Genomic DNA, 14,743 nt, shown 5'->3' on the forward strand with positions numbered 1-14,743 from the left:
ATGCAAAAAACAAGATGCAGATTTTTTTCTATAATTATTTGAATTTGCTTTATTCTTGTTAGTCAGTTGTTCAACGCACAAAACACTTTTCTCAGGAAGTTTGGGGAGAGGGTGGAATGATATAATAGTTTGTCAGTGTTCCTCGGGGGAATATTCCAAGACATCTACAAAGTGTGCCATACTCATTTAATCTAGGATAAAATAAATGTGAAACAAGGGACCATTTTAGGGGAAAATAATTAAAGTAATATACAACATTTGCGTTTGCTGTCATTTTCAGAAATGGATGGATTTGGGGTGGGTATTTTATAACAAATATTGTTACACTGACCTGTTTTGTGTTCATAGAGGCTGGAAAACCAATAAAAAAAATGCTGTCCTTGTAGTCAGGCTCCCTGACCCTAAATCAGATGAAACAGAGCAATTTATAGATGTTGGGGAATTGTCTGGTCAGGGAACCAGACTAGCTGGCTTGTACCACTTCACAGATATGTAACTCATTGCAAAAAATGGGAACTTAATTTGGTAATTTTTGGGGCTGTACATGTATTTGATAAAAGGTCATTTTTTTTCCAACGATAGCCCGCCAACCATCGTTTGAAAATGGTAAAAAATTCCACTTTGTTTCTTGAAACTGACAGCACATGTGCCATGATTTCACAGGATGCTTGAGACTATTATTCACTTACAGTCAAGTAAGGCATTGTAGTTTTTTGTTGTTTGATGTTTGCAAATTATGTTACCGTTAAGGTATTTGTCCAGTAATTAGAAAGTCAGATATAAAATTGTATTATGCGATAACCCAATGTAGTATTTATTGATGTAGGGAATTCAATATTTCCCCCCAATTATGTAATCTGATTATTCCTGACACACCAACTAATATATTTCACAAGTGGTCGCAGCGTTGTCATAAAGGTGAATAACAGATGTTCTTATTTTTTTTTAATACTGAAATGCAATATTATGCAGTTTATATTTTATATAAAAGGCAGGCATGCATGTTTTGAGGAAACTTATCGATGAAATATTAAAGCAATTATTGCATGGATATGACTTTGAATGGATATAGTTGTCATTCAATAGTGTTTTCTGTTCGTCTTGTTTTGATAAAAGGGCTGAAATTTACTTTAAGAAAACTTTTGACATTGACATACCGGCATTATAAACAACCATATTCTCTTATTTTTGGGAGTTTCTTTAAACTCGTTCAAGTCCCCCACGTTAGGCAACCCTTCGCCTAATTTTGAGACCGATTTCCGGCCACCTCTGTTTTATTTTTTACCTTTCTAGCTAAATGATGCTATCATTGCTCACATGATATTTCACACAGTTTTATTAGGGAAACTGTGCCAGTTAGTAAACTGTGAATTTGAGGCTCGAAATGCCGAGGTTTGGCAAGACTATACTTGATGCAATCTGGGAAAAAGGTTAGGGTATACATTTTGGATCTTTCATACTTTTTATGTCCTCATAATTATCCAGTCACTAATGTGCTTTAGAAAATGTTTTTTAAGCAAGTGATATGTAAATAGAATGCCCAAAATATTCTTTTCAAAATTGTTTTTTTGCAAATGTATAAAATCATGTGCATAAAATATATGGCGCGGCAGCCATTTTGGATTTATGCAAATAAGGTACAAGTCAAAACAATTTTCAGGTGTCACCCTGCTACAGGCAGACCCATAGAGTCTGCATGCCAAATTTGGTGCTTTGGACCAGTCGGTAACAATTCCACACATGAGAAACACGATCATTACTTAGTTTTGAGGATTTTTTTTTTTCAATGTAGACCTACATGCGTGCCAATCGAAGTGACAGCGCGAGCCAAGTTTTGAGGTTAATAATAACATATACCACAGCGCCCTCAAGCACGGAGTCTGAACGGACGTGTACATTTAATACTTCGCTCATACACCCTCCCCCCCCCCCCCTAAACTTTATACTTGGATTTCTTGAGGGTGTTATCTAACGCTTGGTGGCGCTAAGCTGGGGGCAGCAGTGTCACTCGCATGACCTTTTCATTTTATGTTCATATAGCGACATGTACTTCATCAAATGCCGCAGAATCCCCTTGAAATGTAATTGAAGAGGGTCAACACATTGAAAAGAATAGTTCCGGATTAAGAAACTTCACAATAAGTCACCCCCGGGGTTTAAATTCACGTTTGGTTTCAAACATGGTTTGAATGCTTTTTTTTCTTCCAGTCCCAGCCCGTTTTGCAATGGGTCGGCTAGCGCTACAGTGTAACGTAGGCACTTTTGACCGGCGTCACGGTCACGGTTAGTCAGCCGGCCGACCATCCACACACAACACAAGCCATGCACCACTAAAACAACAAACCATCGATACATGACTGTGCATAAAGTGCAAACAATATTGTACCATTATGTTCCCGCTACAACTCATTAGTGTGAACGGTTGCTGGGGTGTTGGTGGAGTAAAAAAAAATCCCCGGGAATTTCCCCGCCGGGGATTTATTTCCGGGGAATTGGCTCTGCAGTGTCACGGTGAAAAGGCCTTTTGTAAATAACAACCATGCGGGGCGGCCTAAATGCATACTGAACAGTGAATGAACTTTCCCATGAAAAGAGTTTGTTTGTATAGTGTTTGCCATTCGGATTTGTATTTCCTTCCTCCATGATTAGGCTAGCTACTGAAACACTCGGTCAAGGAAGTGATGTTAAAAAAAGGGTTGAGTATATAAGGGCTATTCTTGCTGCCTATAATGACAGTGAACAGTGGATATTTTTTTTGGCAAATTGTCACTAGAAAAACCACCTGTAGTTTTCAGGTATAAGTTCAGTCGGTCCAAGGTCTAAAGTCCACAGCGACCGGCAAAGGTAGGTCCATCTCACGAGAGATTTGATCGTAAAGTTTGGCCGACCAGGACGGAACGACAACATGGCTAAGCGGGAGCTTTTCGACTTTTTGAAACTTCAGGACGAGTTCCGAGCGGCAAAGACGCCTGAAAATGAAATCTTGCTGGAGGAGTACGCGACAGCGTTTATAGACATTGCAGGGTACGTTTAAGCCTATAGTTTGTTGGCGGTCTAGTTTGTGACTTTTGTGGTTGACAACGATCACGGTAGACACAGACTCCAAACTAAATATTTTTCGGCGGCTGTTGGCCATCAACCGATATGACGTCCAGTGGTGCATTAATTTCACGTAGGCTTAGCTACTAGCTGTTATTATTAAGGCTGTTTTGTTCCCAAAATTGTGTTTTTGAGAGTGTTAACATGCTGTACACAAGACAGTTTCATAGTCGAGTCACCGAGTCCGAGTCACAAGCCTCGAGTCCGAGTCACGAGTCACTGTTCTTAGTTGTTCACCAAACTAATCATATTTTGAAATTATTTTTTAATCATCCATTCTGTCTTTTAAGTTAATCCCAGTGTATATTGTGTACCTTGCATGCCTTGTGTGTACATGTTGTTTACACCCAAAATGTGTTTTCCTTTTAATTCCCATCCCCAAATCCTCCTCTATCCCTTCCCTCCATGTTTTATCATCCGAACATTATTCCTCAATGATCCTTTCTCATCCCTACGTTAGGTTTTTTCTTTTGATGAAAATACGTGAGGCTAGGCTCGAGTCACGAGACATCAAGCTCTAGTCCGAGTCATTTTCCAATGTGACTCGAGTCGAGTCCGAGTCACGAAAACTGTGACTCGAGTCCGACTCAAGTCAGAGTCCTGGACTCGAGTCCTACAAAGTCATAATACTGACGCAAGACTGAGGTAACTTTGACATGTTTTAGTTTTAACAGTATTCTAATACAGTGATACAAAAAAAAAATAAGTTCATCTCTCAATCGTCTCCTTTTAGCTTCTTCGATCTACTGGGGACCGCCTTCGGTTTCGTGGCCAAGGACCTTCGCGCGATGGTCAAGATCCTACGGGCGCACCGGGCCGAGGACCCCGAGCACTACGCCACGCTGCAGTCCATGGTCGCGCACGAGGTGAGCGCGGGCCTGACCCGGGCCAAGCCCTCCAAGTCCGGCCTGGTGAACGGCTCCCGCACGGTGCTCCGCATGCACCGTACCTTGAACTTCGTGACGCGCTTCCTGGACCGGATCAAGTCGATGCCTGACGAGGGGTACACCAGCACGGCGGCCAGCGAGGAGTACAAGGCGACCCTGGCCCGCCACGAGCCCTGGCTGGTGCAGAAGGTAGCCCTCCTGGCCATCAAGACCCTGCCCATTCGGAAGGTCTTCCTGGAGAGGAACGTCAAGCAACCCAAAGAGGAGTTGGAAGCCATGGCCGACACGGCTATCGGACTGATGAGAGAGGTCGTGGACATTACGCAGACGCTGTTCGAGAAAAACGACTTACTGGACCTACCCTAGTCAGATTCGCGACTCCCTGACTGGTCTTGTGAAGTTGTTTCTAAACTTTTAAACTTTAAATTAAAAGCACATTTTTATAAAATATTTCTTGAACTTATTCATCGCACCTCAGCAAACCCTGCTTGTACGGTTTTTAAGCGATTTTATACATTTCTGTGATTATTGTACTGTTAGTATAATACTATTCAAAAATGTGCTTTCCAAATATAAATGCATAACAGTGATTTTGTATAATTACAAAACAGTTTTTAATTTAGAATTCACATTTTAAAAATACATTTTGATGTACAACAAAAGGAATTAGAAAAGCTGATGTTTACGAACAAACTTTTGGGAGAGGACTTTGATACCATGCTTTGAACGTACGCACAAAGTTTTTTAAAAAGTTGGATTTTTACAAAGTGCAACCATTCATTGTGATGATGTTGACATTTTGACAAGATTGTTAATTATCAACAATCAGGTTAACGTCCACAAATCAAGACAGAGAACGCACAGAGGAGTTATCTATTTAAGGTCAATCTGTGAGCATAAAACGATAGCGTGGTTCATACCGACTCACGGCCATAAGATCCAAAACAGTATAGAAACGGGCGGGAAGCCGCGAACCCGATTGTGCCAGACTTAACGCACATTGGTTACTAGTTAAACCTCCGTAGCTAGGTTACACTCTTATGGGACTTTTTCGAAAACACGGCTTCGGTACATCCCTGGCTCTGAGGCCTTCATTCCGTTTCCAAATCAAATGGAAGTGATCCGAACTTTGGCTTACAGCTGATAATGTATTTGATGTTCCTGAAATAGAGTTTTCGAAGTCAAGGGACCAAAACAAAGTTCCTCAACCGAAGCTGGAGACGAACTCGAGGTTTGGAAATCGCCCTTTAAAAATATGTTGTTATAAAAGTGAATGCCAACGTTAATTTAATAGCGTGATTCGATCCGTTTTCAGGAAAACTGCTTTTGTCTACAAAAGCGCTTGATCTCTCGCAGAGGCTAATAAAGACACATCTACACAAATAGACCAACCAGCAACCCCGTTTTACAACTGCATGGCGAAACTTTTATTTTTTTATAATTATGCAAAAATGTTCACAGCCTGACTGACAAAAAAGGTCACCTAACATGAATATTCATCGACTAAGCCACACGATGAATATTCATCACTGTAAAGTTTCAATCAACCTCATGAATCTCTTAAATATGCGCATACATTTACACGTTTCTCTTCATAATACAATAATTAACGGCTTTCTACACGTGACCTTTATGCTAATTAACTTGTTTTTAACTGTGCAGAGGTCACTGGAAGAACAGGTTTTTTTTGGAACAGCAAAATGTTCTTAAAAACTATTTTTTATTTTTAAATACAATTTCTATAATTTTAAGGCCATGTTAATAGTATCCAAACAAATTTTTTTTACAGAAAGAGAGAAAACCTTAAAAAGCAAAAGTACCAAGACATTGAGTGTTATGTCATTTACAGAAATTATTAAATTAAACTGGGAAGAAAGCTTGTGATGTATTTTACATCAGCTGGTCAACAAAATCGTTCTGCTCAACGAAACATATTGCTAGAAAAATCTGCAGAGAGACGCTAAAAAGCAAAAAGGTTATTACCTACAAACTGGCGGACAAACCTTTTTTCCAATACATGTATCGGTAATAAACGGTGTGTCTAAAAAAAAATGCAAACAAAATATAACGGAATGCCAGACGAAAAATGTGTAACCAACATAGATAATATAGGTATGGTTTGAAAGATACGCTTTTCCACTTTAAAATGAGACATCAAACGTCCAAAGCTGATAATTTTTGATAATGTTAGGAGTAATTTTCCAAGAGAGGTCAAATTGACCATGGGACCAAGTTTTCAATTTTAGGCATGGGACAATGGTAGCCTAATTGCCTCTGTGTGGATAATTGCCTGGCCTGCAAAAAAAAGCCATGTGTTTAACGAGTAAATACAATCCTAAACACTTTCTTGCTATCAATTTGTAAACATGTTTACATGCTAAACAATTTTTAGCATGACGTGATAGAAAGAAAGTGTTTAGAATTCTGTTTACTCGCTAAACACATTTTTTGTAGGCAAGGCAAATATCCACACAGAGGTAATTAGGCCACCTTTGTCCCAATGCCTAAAATTGAAAAACTTGGTCCCTGGTCAATTTGAACTCTCTTGGAAAATTACTCATAACTCTGTAAAAATTACCAGATTTGGATGTTTGATGTCTCATTTTAAAGTGGAAAGGCGTATCTTTCAAACCATACCTATATTATCTATGTTGGTTACACATTCAACGTCTGGCATTGTCATATTTTGTTTGCAATTCTTTTTTTAGAAACACTGTATAATTGGCACAACACGTCAGATTTTGGTCTTTCTTTTAACATGGCCTTAAAATTGTACGAGCAATTCTCATCTTCTACGTATACCTGGCAACATTTTATTAAAACCTTTTTTTGTGTGACAAACTTACGAAATATCTTTAAAAACGTCTTTGTTTTTTTGTCAATATATTTACAAGGCATTAGTGGTTTGTTTATTAGCTACATTAAAAAAAGTCTATTAAATAAAGAGCTGATAAATTGACACATAAAAAAAAATCCAAACTGATTTGGACTTTTTCAACTCCTGGTTGTAGTTTAACCCAATGGTACCCATAGGCGTTCCAAGTAGCCCACTGCACTCAACCCAGTGGTACCCATAAGGTCAGGTGTTCCATCCTGCTGCAAGCCCAATGGTACCTATATGCGTTCAAGGAGCCATCTGCACTAAACCCAGTGGTACCCATTTTTCATCTTCAGGTGTTCCATCCTGCTGCAAACCCAATGGTACCTATAGGTGTTGAAGAAGCCATCTGCACTCAACCCAGTGGTACCCCCTTTTTTCTTTTTACTTCTGGGTGTTCCATCCTTCTGCAATTGAACCCAATGGTACCCATAGGTATTCAAGGAGCCATCTGCACTCAACCCAGTGGTACCCATATTTCTGTGCATACTTCTGGGTGTTCCATCCCGCAGCATTCAAAGGGTACCCATTTTTCAAGCTGGGTATAACTGTGAATCCATTTAACCCAGTGCTACCACTTATTGTTCCTGCTCACTATATGCAACCCAGTGACACTCGTGCATAGCTGCCAACATTTCAAAATCCCAATTAGTAATCAACCCGTGCGGTCATTTTCAACTTCTCGTTTTATCGAAAGCTTTACCAACATCGAGTACAGGTACATGGTTTACATGTACACATACATGTGCATACCCTTCTTGTTGTGAATAATAATGTACTGTTGGCCAAAAGATAATTTAAAAAAAAAAAAAAAAAAAAAAAAAATTTAATTAATTTTGTTTTAATGTCTGCATTTGTTTGTGGAAGTCAAATAAATAAAATAAAATCAATAACATATGCGCATATTTTTTTGGAGATGCATGCTATCGATGTTGAGTTTTGAGTTCGTATCATGTTTTTACACACAATGATCTATGGCCACCGTATGCAATAGAAATATCCCGCCAACATACCTTGCAAACGCATGCTGATTTATCTTTTCTGTCCCTTGTGACAAACTAAAACTCTATTACCAATTATTCCAACCATACTCTTATTAAATTCCATGATTAAAATCTCGCACTGATGGGTCTCATCCCGGCAATAAGCGACTAAATGTGCTCACGATCGTCACTGAAAAGTACTCACATACAGTACACACAACCACACATCCGCGAGATGCACACAAATGACACACCATTGAAAAATATTTTTAGTCTGGTCCTCAAGTACTCCACTGCGCACACTGCATTGATGTCTATCAGGTGCTTGACTGCATTCTTATTAGACTTGTCACCAGTCCATCCATTATCGCAACATTTCGCCAGAAGTTTTCGGTCAAAAACGATACTTTACATTTTTTGTTTCGTTAGGTAGAAAATGGGAAATTCGTAATGTTTTAGTGGCAAATCGTATTTTCGTAATTTAACAAACAATTCGTAATAATTACGAAAAAATCGTACTAGTTGGCAGCTATGCTCGTGTTCTTACTCTTGGGTGTTCCACTGTGAATCGGTTTATCCCAGTGGTACCCATCATTTTACTTCCAGTGGGTATTCACGTCCACTCCATTCAACCCAGTGGTTTCATGCTCTGTCATCAGTCCACTGCATTTCACCTATGGTATCCATTTGTAAGTCCTTGATGTTCCCATTCAACTAAATGTAACCCAGTGGTACCCAGCTTTTACATGCTTTACATTACTAATCAACCCAGAAGAACCCACTTTTGTTGGTAAACCACTGATACGCATACTTTTTTTAAATATTCTTTTTTTTTACATGTATCTTCATGGGATTGCAAGTTTCAAAAATCTTTTTTTTTTTTTTTAACCAACTCTGGACCCAAGGATTGACACCCGTTATCCATCAAAAGCTAAGCTACTTGCAGTTGAATTGGTGTCTGGAGTCCAAAAGTACATTATTACTACCATGGGATAATCTAAGCAAGGCACCAGCCTAGAGCCTAGCTCACTACCCAGACCAGATGGATTGTAGAAAACCAAAACCAAAAAAACCAAAAACAGGCTGTAAAATCTGTTAACCAACTACTGTTAAACACAAAACGAAATAAAACAAGTTTTAAGCGTGCACTAAATCTTAAGACAGCTAAAGTGTGACTGTATGATATGTTCCCATTTTGTACAAACCGTTTTGAATGGAAATGCTAAATCTGAACCATTTCCAAATTACGAATTAATTTAAATGTTTAACATAAACAAAAAATGTTTCTACGAAATCTCTGAAGCCACGAGATGTCCTTCAGAAATTCCAAACCCATCCGGAAAATTTCCAAAACTTTTCCATTCGGGAGAAATAAACCCAAAACACCGACTCCCCCATTACAACTACATATGCCAAATATACACTGTAGCAAAGGTCAAATGTCAAAAGGTCAAATAATACAAACTACCAGAAATGCTTTAACTGTACAGTTTTAATTAATCAGAATAATTATGCAATCTACAATAAGCTCGATTGAAAACGTCCGCTGGGAAAAAAGTACTGTTTTACACATTAAATCTACAAGCTTAAAAAATGTCTGTTTTTCTTTTTTTATTTTAAAGCCAAATTTATTTCTTTAGTTTAATCACACGTCATTGCAAGCTTGTTGTTGACACTAATGCGGTCAATTTTTTTCAAAGTTTTTGTTTTTTCGCAAGTAGTTTTCTTTAACAGCATGAACAAAAAAACACTGTACAAAAATGTAAATTTTTGGTTACAAAATGATCAGGGGACGTTTAGTACAAAAAATTTATTCGAGAATTTGTTCGTGGATATTTGTAACCTTTTTTCCCTAAAAAAAAATCACAGACTGAATAATTACGCGAAATTCTCTCGAATTTGCATACTCTCAATAATACGAAATTCTCAAACACATTGTTTCCGTCCGCAGCAAGTAATTTTAAAAAAAAAAGGTCACTGAAAACATATCGCAAATATCAACAAAAAAAAAACCCTTTCTGACAAAATTTGCCAGCTTTGTTTTTTTTGTTAACAAGCAGTTCGTGACAGCAACCTACAAATGGCGCAAAATATGTACGGCACAGGCAACCAACTACATGTTTATCAATAAAACACAAAACTCTCAATGTGGGAGAAAAATATGGCAGGGATCAAATGAAAAAAAAAACTGTCAGTGCCAAAAATCACAATTCACATGCCCGACAGCGTATTTCACTCCCTGTAGTACTTGTATTTGGTGAAGTACATGTACTAGTATAATTTGGATACTTCCAAGTACTGGCCTTGACCGTGAAATCACATCGCATTTTTAAAACCAAACTTCAATTGTAACCCCCTTTAAAAAAAAATTCACTAGATGTACAAATTTGATGAATATTTCATGATATTGTTGTTCTTGCCGGTCTGATGAGCAGGCTCACACCCAGGAATCGCCGGCCGGACCGCCGCCGGAGTCCAGATAGACGGCGCTGGAGGGTTGGCGGTTCTTGTTGACTTGGGCATAGACCACGTTGTCTCGCTGTGGTGGGGGATCCTATAATGGGGGAAAAAAGATGATCAGTTGGTAAATTCTCCTTGCTAAGAACACATGGAATATCCCTATAGCTCTACTGGTATGTTTCGGTGCTTTACTTGGGAGAACTCAACAAACAATTGAAATATTCCTCACTAATAAAGGTTATTTTTTTTAAATTCTCCCTAAGAACACATGGAATATCCCTATAGTTGTATTGGTACCTTCCGGTGCATTACTTGGGAGAACTCAACAAATAGTTTAAATACTCCTTACTAATAAAGGTTACTTTTAAAAATTCTCTCTCAGAACACATGGAATATCCCTATAGCTGTACTGGTACGTTCCGGTGCTTTACTTGGGAGAACTCAACAAACAATTTAAATACTGCATACGAATAAAGGTTATTTTAAAAAATTCTCCCTACTAAGAACACATGGAATATCCCTGTAGTTGTACTGGTACCTTCCGGTGCTTTTACTTGGGAGAACTCAACAAACAATTTAAATACTCCTTACTAATAAAGGTTACTTTTAAAAGTTCTCCCTACTAAGAACACATGGAATATCCCTATAGCTATACTGGTACCTTCCGGTGCTTTACTTGGGAGAACTCAACAAATAATTTAAATACTCCTTACTAATAAAGGTTACTTTTAAAAGTTCTCCCTACTAGGAACACATGGAATATCCCTATAGTTGTATTGGTACCTTCCGGTGCATTACTTGGGAGAACTCAACAAACAGTTTAAATACTCCTTACTAATAAAGGTAATTTTTTTTAAATTCTCCCTACGAACACAAGTCTATGTAATAGACCATGGCAAATGCCGAGGTGTATGACATGTGAGCAGATTTGCTGATTAATTAGGCAAGACAACCGCCTCTTGACTTCTAGATTTTGACCAATCAGCAGGCGCTTTCTATATCGGGTCTTCGGTCATTCACACAATGCGCTTCACAGACAATGGATAAAAAAACCTGTGTCACACGCTCTGTATCATGTTACGGGATAATGCGCCCGGCTGTTGTTGCATTACAAAACACTGCGTTCGAATTGACCATTCAAACCATTTAGTCCTGATTAGGGAATGAAATGACGTCACAATTTAGTAAAGTCGACTCCGATATTGGCTGGCGCGCGGCTTGCATAAATGTACACGTCAGGAGATATCAGACGTTATACAGGATTTGGCTCCGTGGATAACACGGTGATACTCGGACTAGTTTTGAATACTCACCCTGCCCCCAAAGACGGCCACCCCACCCACGGGCGGTCCCCTGCGGCCCCCGCTGGTCTCGTTGACCTGTCCGTGGTCGATGGAGGCGTAGTTCAGTTCCCTCATTGGGATGTCGTCCCTGGATCTCTCAGACGGAGCTGAACAATTCGGGGAACAAAAAGTTTGGAACTTAATTGATGAGATAATATGGCCACAAAAAAAAAGTCTCCGGTATCTGGTATGGAGCTTGCCCAAAAAGTGGTGCGGCGACGCTGCTTTTTTTTTTTTTTTTTTTTTACCTGTTTTTTGCTTCAAATGTCGGCTGATGACTGCAAATGGTGCCCGACTAAACTTAGTGCAAATATATGGGAGTCCAGAGAGGCCACGTAAAGCTTATTCTCGATCATAACCCCATCTAAAAACACGTTAAAATTGTGCAGCAGCAGGATTCCAGTCAAACCAGTGAGTTTGGCGGTTTTGAGGCATCATCTTTTATTGAAAAAAAAAAACTTTTTCATTTTGCCGACACGCATGGCTAGGGCGACGCGCGCGCATACCAGAAGCCAGAGACTTTTTTTTTTTTGGCCTATTGTAGATGATTTTGGCAAACTGCTGGAAATAGCGTATGCCGCATCACAGAGAATAATCCAGGGTCTTCATTTCCAATATTACGTGCAAAATCACGTGTCCCTTCCTTCCCGTTGAAAACAGAAGTGCCTTGTAATGGACCGATCCAGTAAGCACTGCCCCATGGTGTTCTGACCAATCACAGCCGTGATTTATGTCCGACGTGCGTGCATTAAAGTCCGACATGCGTGCACGCGCGTATGATGCGTGCGGAAGGAAAATGCAGCGTGGCATTGGAGAGGAGCACGTGTTAATTTGCCCACGTGCGCACTGGGCGGAGCCTACTGGATCGGTCCATTTAAAATTGGTGAAAGATGTGAACTTGCTTTGAACGATGTATAATCTGGCTAAGTTGTTCTTTACAAAAAAGTATAGTTATAGATGAAAACTGATGTGGCGTCTTCATGACATCATCACGTGACATCATAATTCAAAGCCCTATGAGAATGTAATCACATATTTTATGCCACAATTTATTATAAACAAAACTACACATCTGTCCTGCATGGAACTTATACACTTGAAACTTTACATGTCACATGTCACAAAAAAAGACCCTCCAAATTAACTTCCGAGTTATCTTTTTATTTAACACAACTTAGCCACACTCTTAATGCATATTTATACAAATTCAGCAAGAAGTGCTGTAATATTAACAATTTCATGCAATTACGCTGTTAGAAAAAAAATATAGAAAGCAAAATTTTTTGTTTTAAAACGAGCAAAATTTGGAGCAAACTACATGTAAGAACTACGAACTACCTTCTTCGCTATAAGCGGACATGGAATCTCGAGTTTGCGGCACGGCAAAACTCGCCGGCAATGGCTCTTGTCTTTCAGGCACGTAAGAGGAAGCTGAACAGGCACAAAATAAGCAGGCATGCAAGTAACAGGAAAAAACGTACAGAAAAGAGAGAGAAAAAAAAGCTGATTACTACAAAAGAGTTATCTTAGCGAGCACTATAAGGTTAGGGGCAGCAGTACAGGCTGATATTCCGGGTGATCTCATTGGATGATTTGGACGTAGTGGATTATGGGTAAGGACAGAATGGTTGCCAAGCCAGCACTGAGTTCAATTGGGATCTCCCATGATTCAGTGCATTTTTTTGTCTCAAGATTCTGTCATGTACAGATCAGTCTGTAATTCATGTTTTGAGTGATTTTCTTTTGGTTGGTACAAGCAAAGTTATGATATTTTTCTGCAAAGTTAGCTTTCTAAAAAGTTACATTTCGGATACAACAATCTGGAAAATGGAAATTTTGAGATTGGACTGGTGGCATTTTTTGTGTGCGGTTGAATGTACTGCTAGTTTGACTCACATAAGGATTAGGTTAGGGATTAGGGTTAGGGATAAGGGTTAGGATAAGGCTAGGTTAAGGATAAGTCCGGATTAACTCGGGTGGAAAGCTGGGTAAAGCAGGCATCCAACTTGGAATTAACAAAAACCGAGGAAATTCCAATCTTTACAGGACTTTGTACAGTGTTTTTCAATTTTAAATGGCAAAAGTCTGAAGTGAAAAACGAGGACATCAGCTGATCCGAGGAAAAGTTGAATGCCTGAGTTATGAAGCCAACTTTTTATTTTCAGATGGCCGTACACCCAAAATTTCACTTGGAATCAATTTATATAAAAAATAATTAAAAGAGGATTTTAAGAACTTTGAAGGATTGAGGCTGCACCTTAGCGAAGGCAGTTCAAGAAGCAATTCTGCAGTATTTCTAAGGTTAGTTGTTAAAAACTTAGATTAGTGCACCGTTGATACCTTCGTCACTAAACTGCGACATAGAATCCCGGGCGCCGGGCTGATCGGTTGCCGGCGGCAACGGTTCTTCCTCGGCGGCCGCTTTGGGTGCTACGTAACGGCACACAGACATGCAAGGCACACCATCACATCACATCAAGCAAGTATTACACAAGAGGTTAAAAGAAACGATTGAAACGTTAGTGAGTTGAAAAGTATTAGAGGCAGAATACAACAACAATACAACACATGCAGCATTTTGGAGATTACAAAGTAGAAATTGTTATGTTTGTTTCGGTCTAAAGAAAAATGGGTTATCTTAGGCCAAAAAAAAAAAGTCTCCGGTTTCTGGTATGGAGCTTGCCCAAAAAGTGGTGCGGCGACGCGGCTTTTTTTTTTTTTAGCCGACTTTTTTGCTTCAAATGTCGGCTGATGACTGCAAATGGTGCCTGACTAAACTTAGTACAAATAGGCCTATATGGGATTGGGAGTCCAGAGAGGCCACATAAAGCTTATTCTCGACCATAACTCCATCTAAAAACACGTTAAAATTGTGCAGCAGCAGGATTCCAGTCAAACCAGTGAGTTTGGTGGTTTTGAGACATCATCTTTCATTGAAAAAAAACCTTTTTCATTTTGCCAACGCGCATGGCTACAGCGATGCGCGCGCATACCAGAAACCGGAGACTTTTTTTTGGGCCTTATATGATTTGATCTGGGATCTAAAACTTTTCACCCTCATCAACAAGCTCTGAAGATGAAGAAGTTCATTTT

The 14,743-nt window shown here is 39.2% G+C and overlaps 2 protein-coding genes across 10 annotated transcripts in view; one reads left to right on the forward strand and one right to left on the reverse strand.

Moving 5' to 3' along the window:
- The first annotated feature begins 2,475 nt into the window (after positions 1-2,475).
- On the forward strand, positions 2,476-5,922 carry LOC119725554 (ceramide-1-phosphate transfer protein-like). The gene is made up of 2 exons (XM_038196993.1): positions 2,476-3,024; positions 3,833-5,922. Exons 1-2 carry the CDS (start codon positions 2,906-2,908, stop codon positions 4,350-4,352), a joined length of 639 nt encoding a protein of 212 aa, XP_038052921.1. The 5' UTR covers positions 2,476-2,905; the 3' UTR covers positions 4,353-5,922.
- A 2,811-nt stretch (positions 5,923-8,733) lies between these two features.
- LOC119725555 (catenin delta-2-like) overlaps positions 8,734-14,743 on the reverse strand; it is a 75,447-nt gene continuing 69,437 nt past the window's right edge. For 5 of the 9 annotated variants that reach the window (XM_038196995.1, XM_038196996.1, XM_038196998.1 and 2 more), the window contains 4 exons: positions 13,991-14,080; positions 12,989-13,081; positions 11,621-11,757; positions 8,734-10,401 (listed from right to left, as the gene is read on the reverse strand). In XM_038196995.1, the coding sequence (XP_038052923.1) occupies positions 10,285-10,401; positions 11,621-11,757; positions 12,989-13,081; positions 13,991-14,080 (437 nt within the window). In that variant the 3' untranslated portion in view covers positions 8,734-10,284. The remainder of the gene's footprint in view (positions 10,402-11,620; positions 11,758-12,988; positions 13,082-13,990; positions 14,081-14,743) is intronic. The other 4 variants (XM_038197000.1, XM_038196997.1, XM_038197002.1 and 1 more) reach the window with 2 other exon arrangements.

Source organism: Patiria miniata, unplaced genomic scaffold (assembly GCF_015706575.1).
Source record: "Patiria miniata isolate m_02_andy unplaced genomic scaffold, ASM1570657v1 HiC_scaffold_19, whole genome shotgun sequence".
In the NCBI taxonomy this organism is placed as follows: Eukaryota; Metazoa; Echinodermata; class Asteroidea; order Valvatida; family Asterinidae; genus Patiria; species Patiria miniata.

Excerpts from the sequence above, each read along its gene's own strand:
- LOC119725554 (XM_038196993.1), top strand. The coding sequence starts at position 2,906 with ATGGCTAAGCGGGAGCTTTTCGACTTTTTGAAACTTCAGGACGAGTTC. Across the intron at positions 3,025-3,832 it reads GCGTTTATAGACATTGCAGG|CTTCTTCGATCTACTGGGGA; the intron begins GTACGTTTAAGC and ends GTCTCCTTTTAG.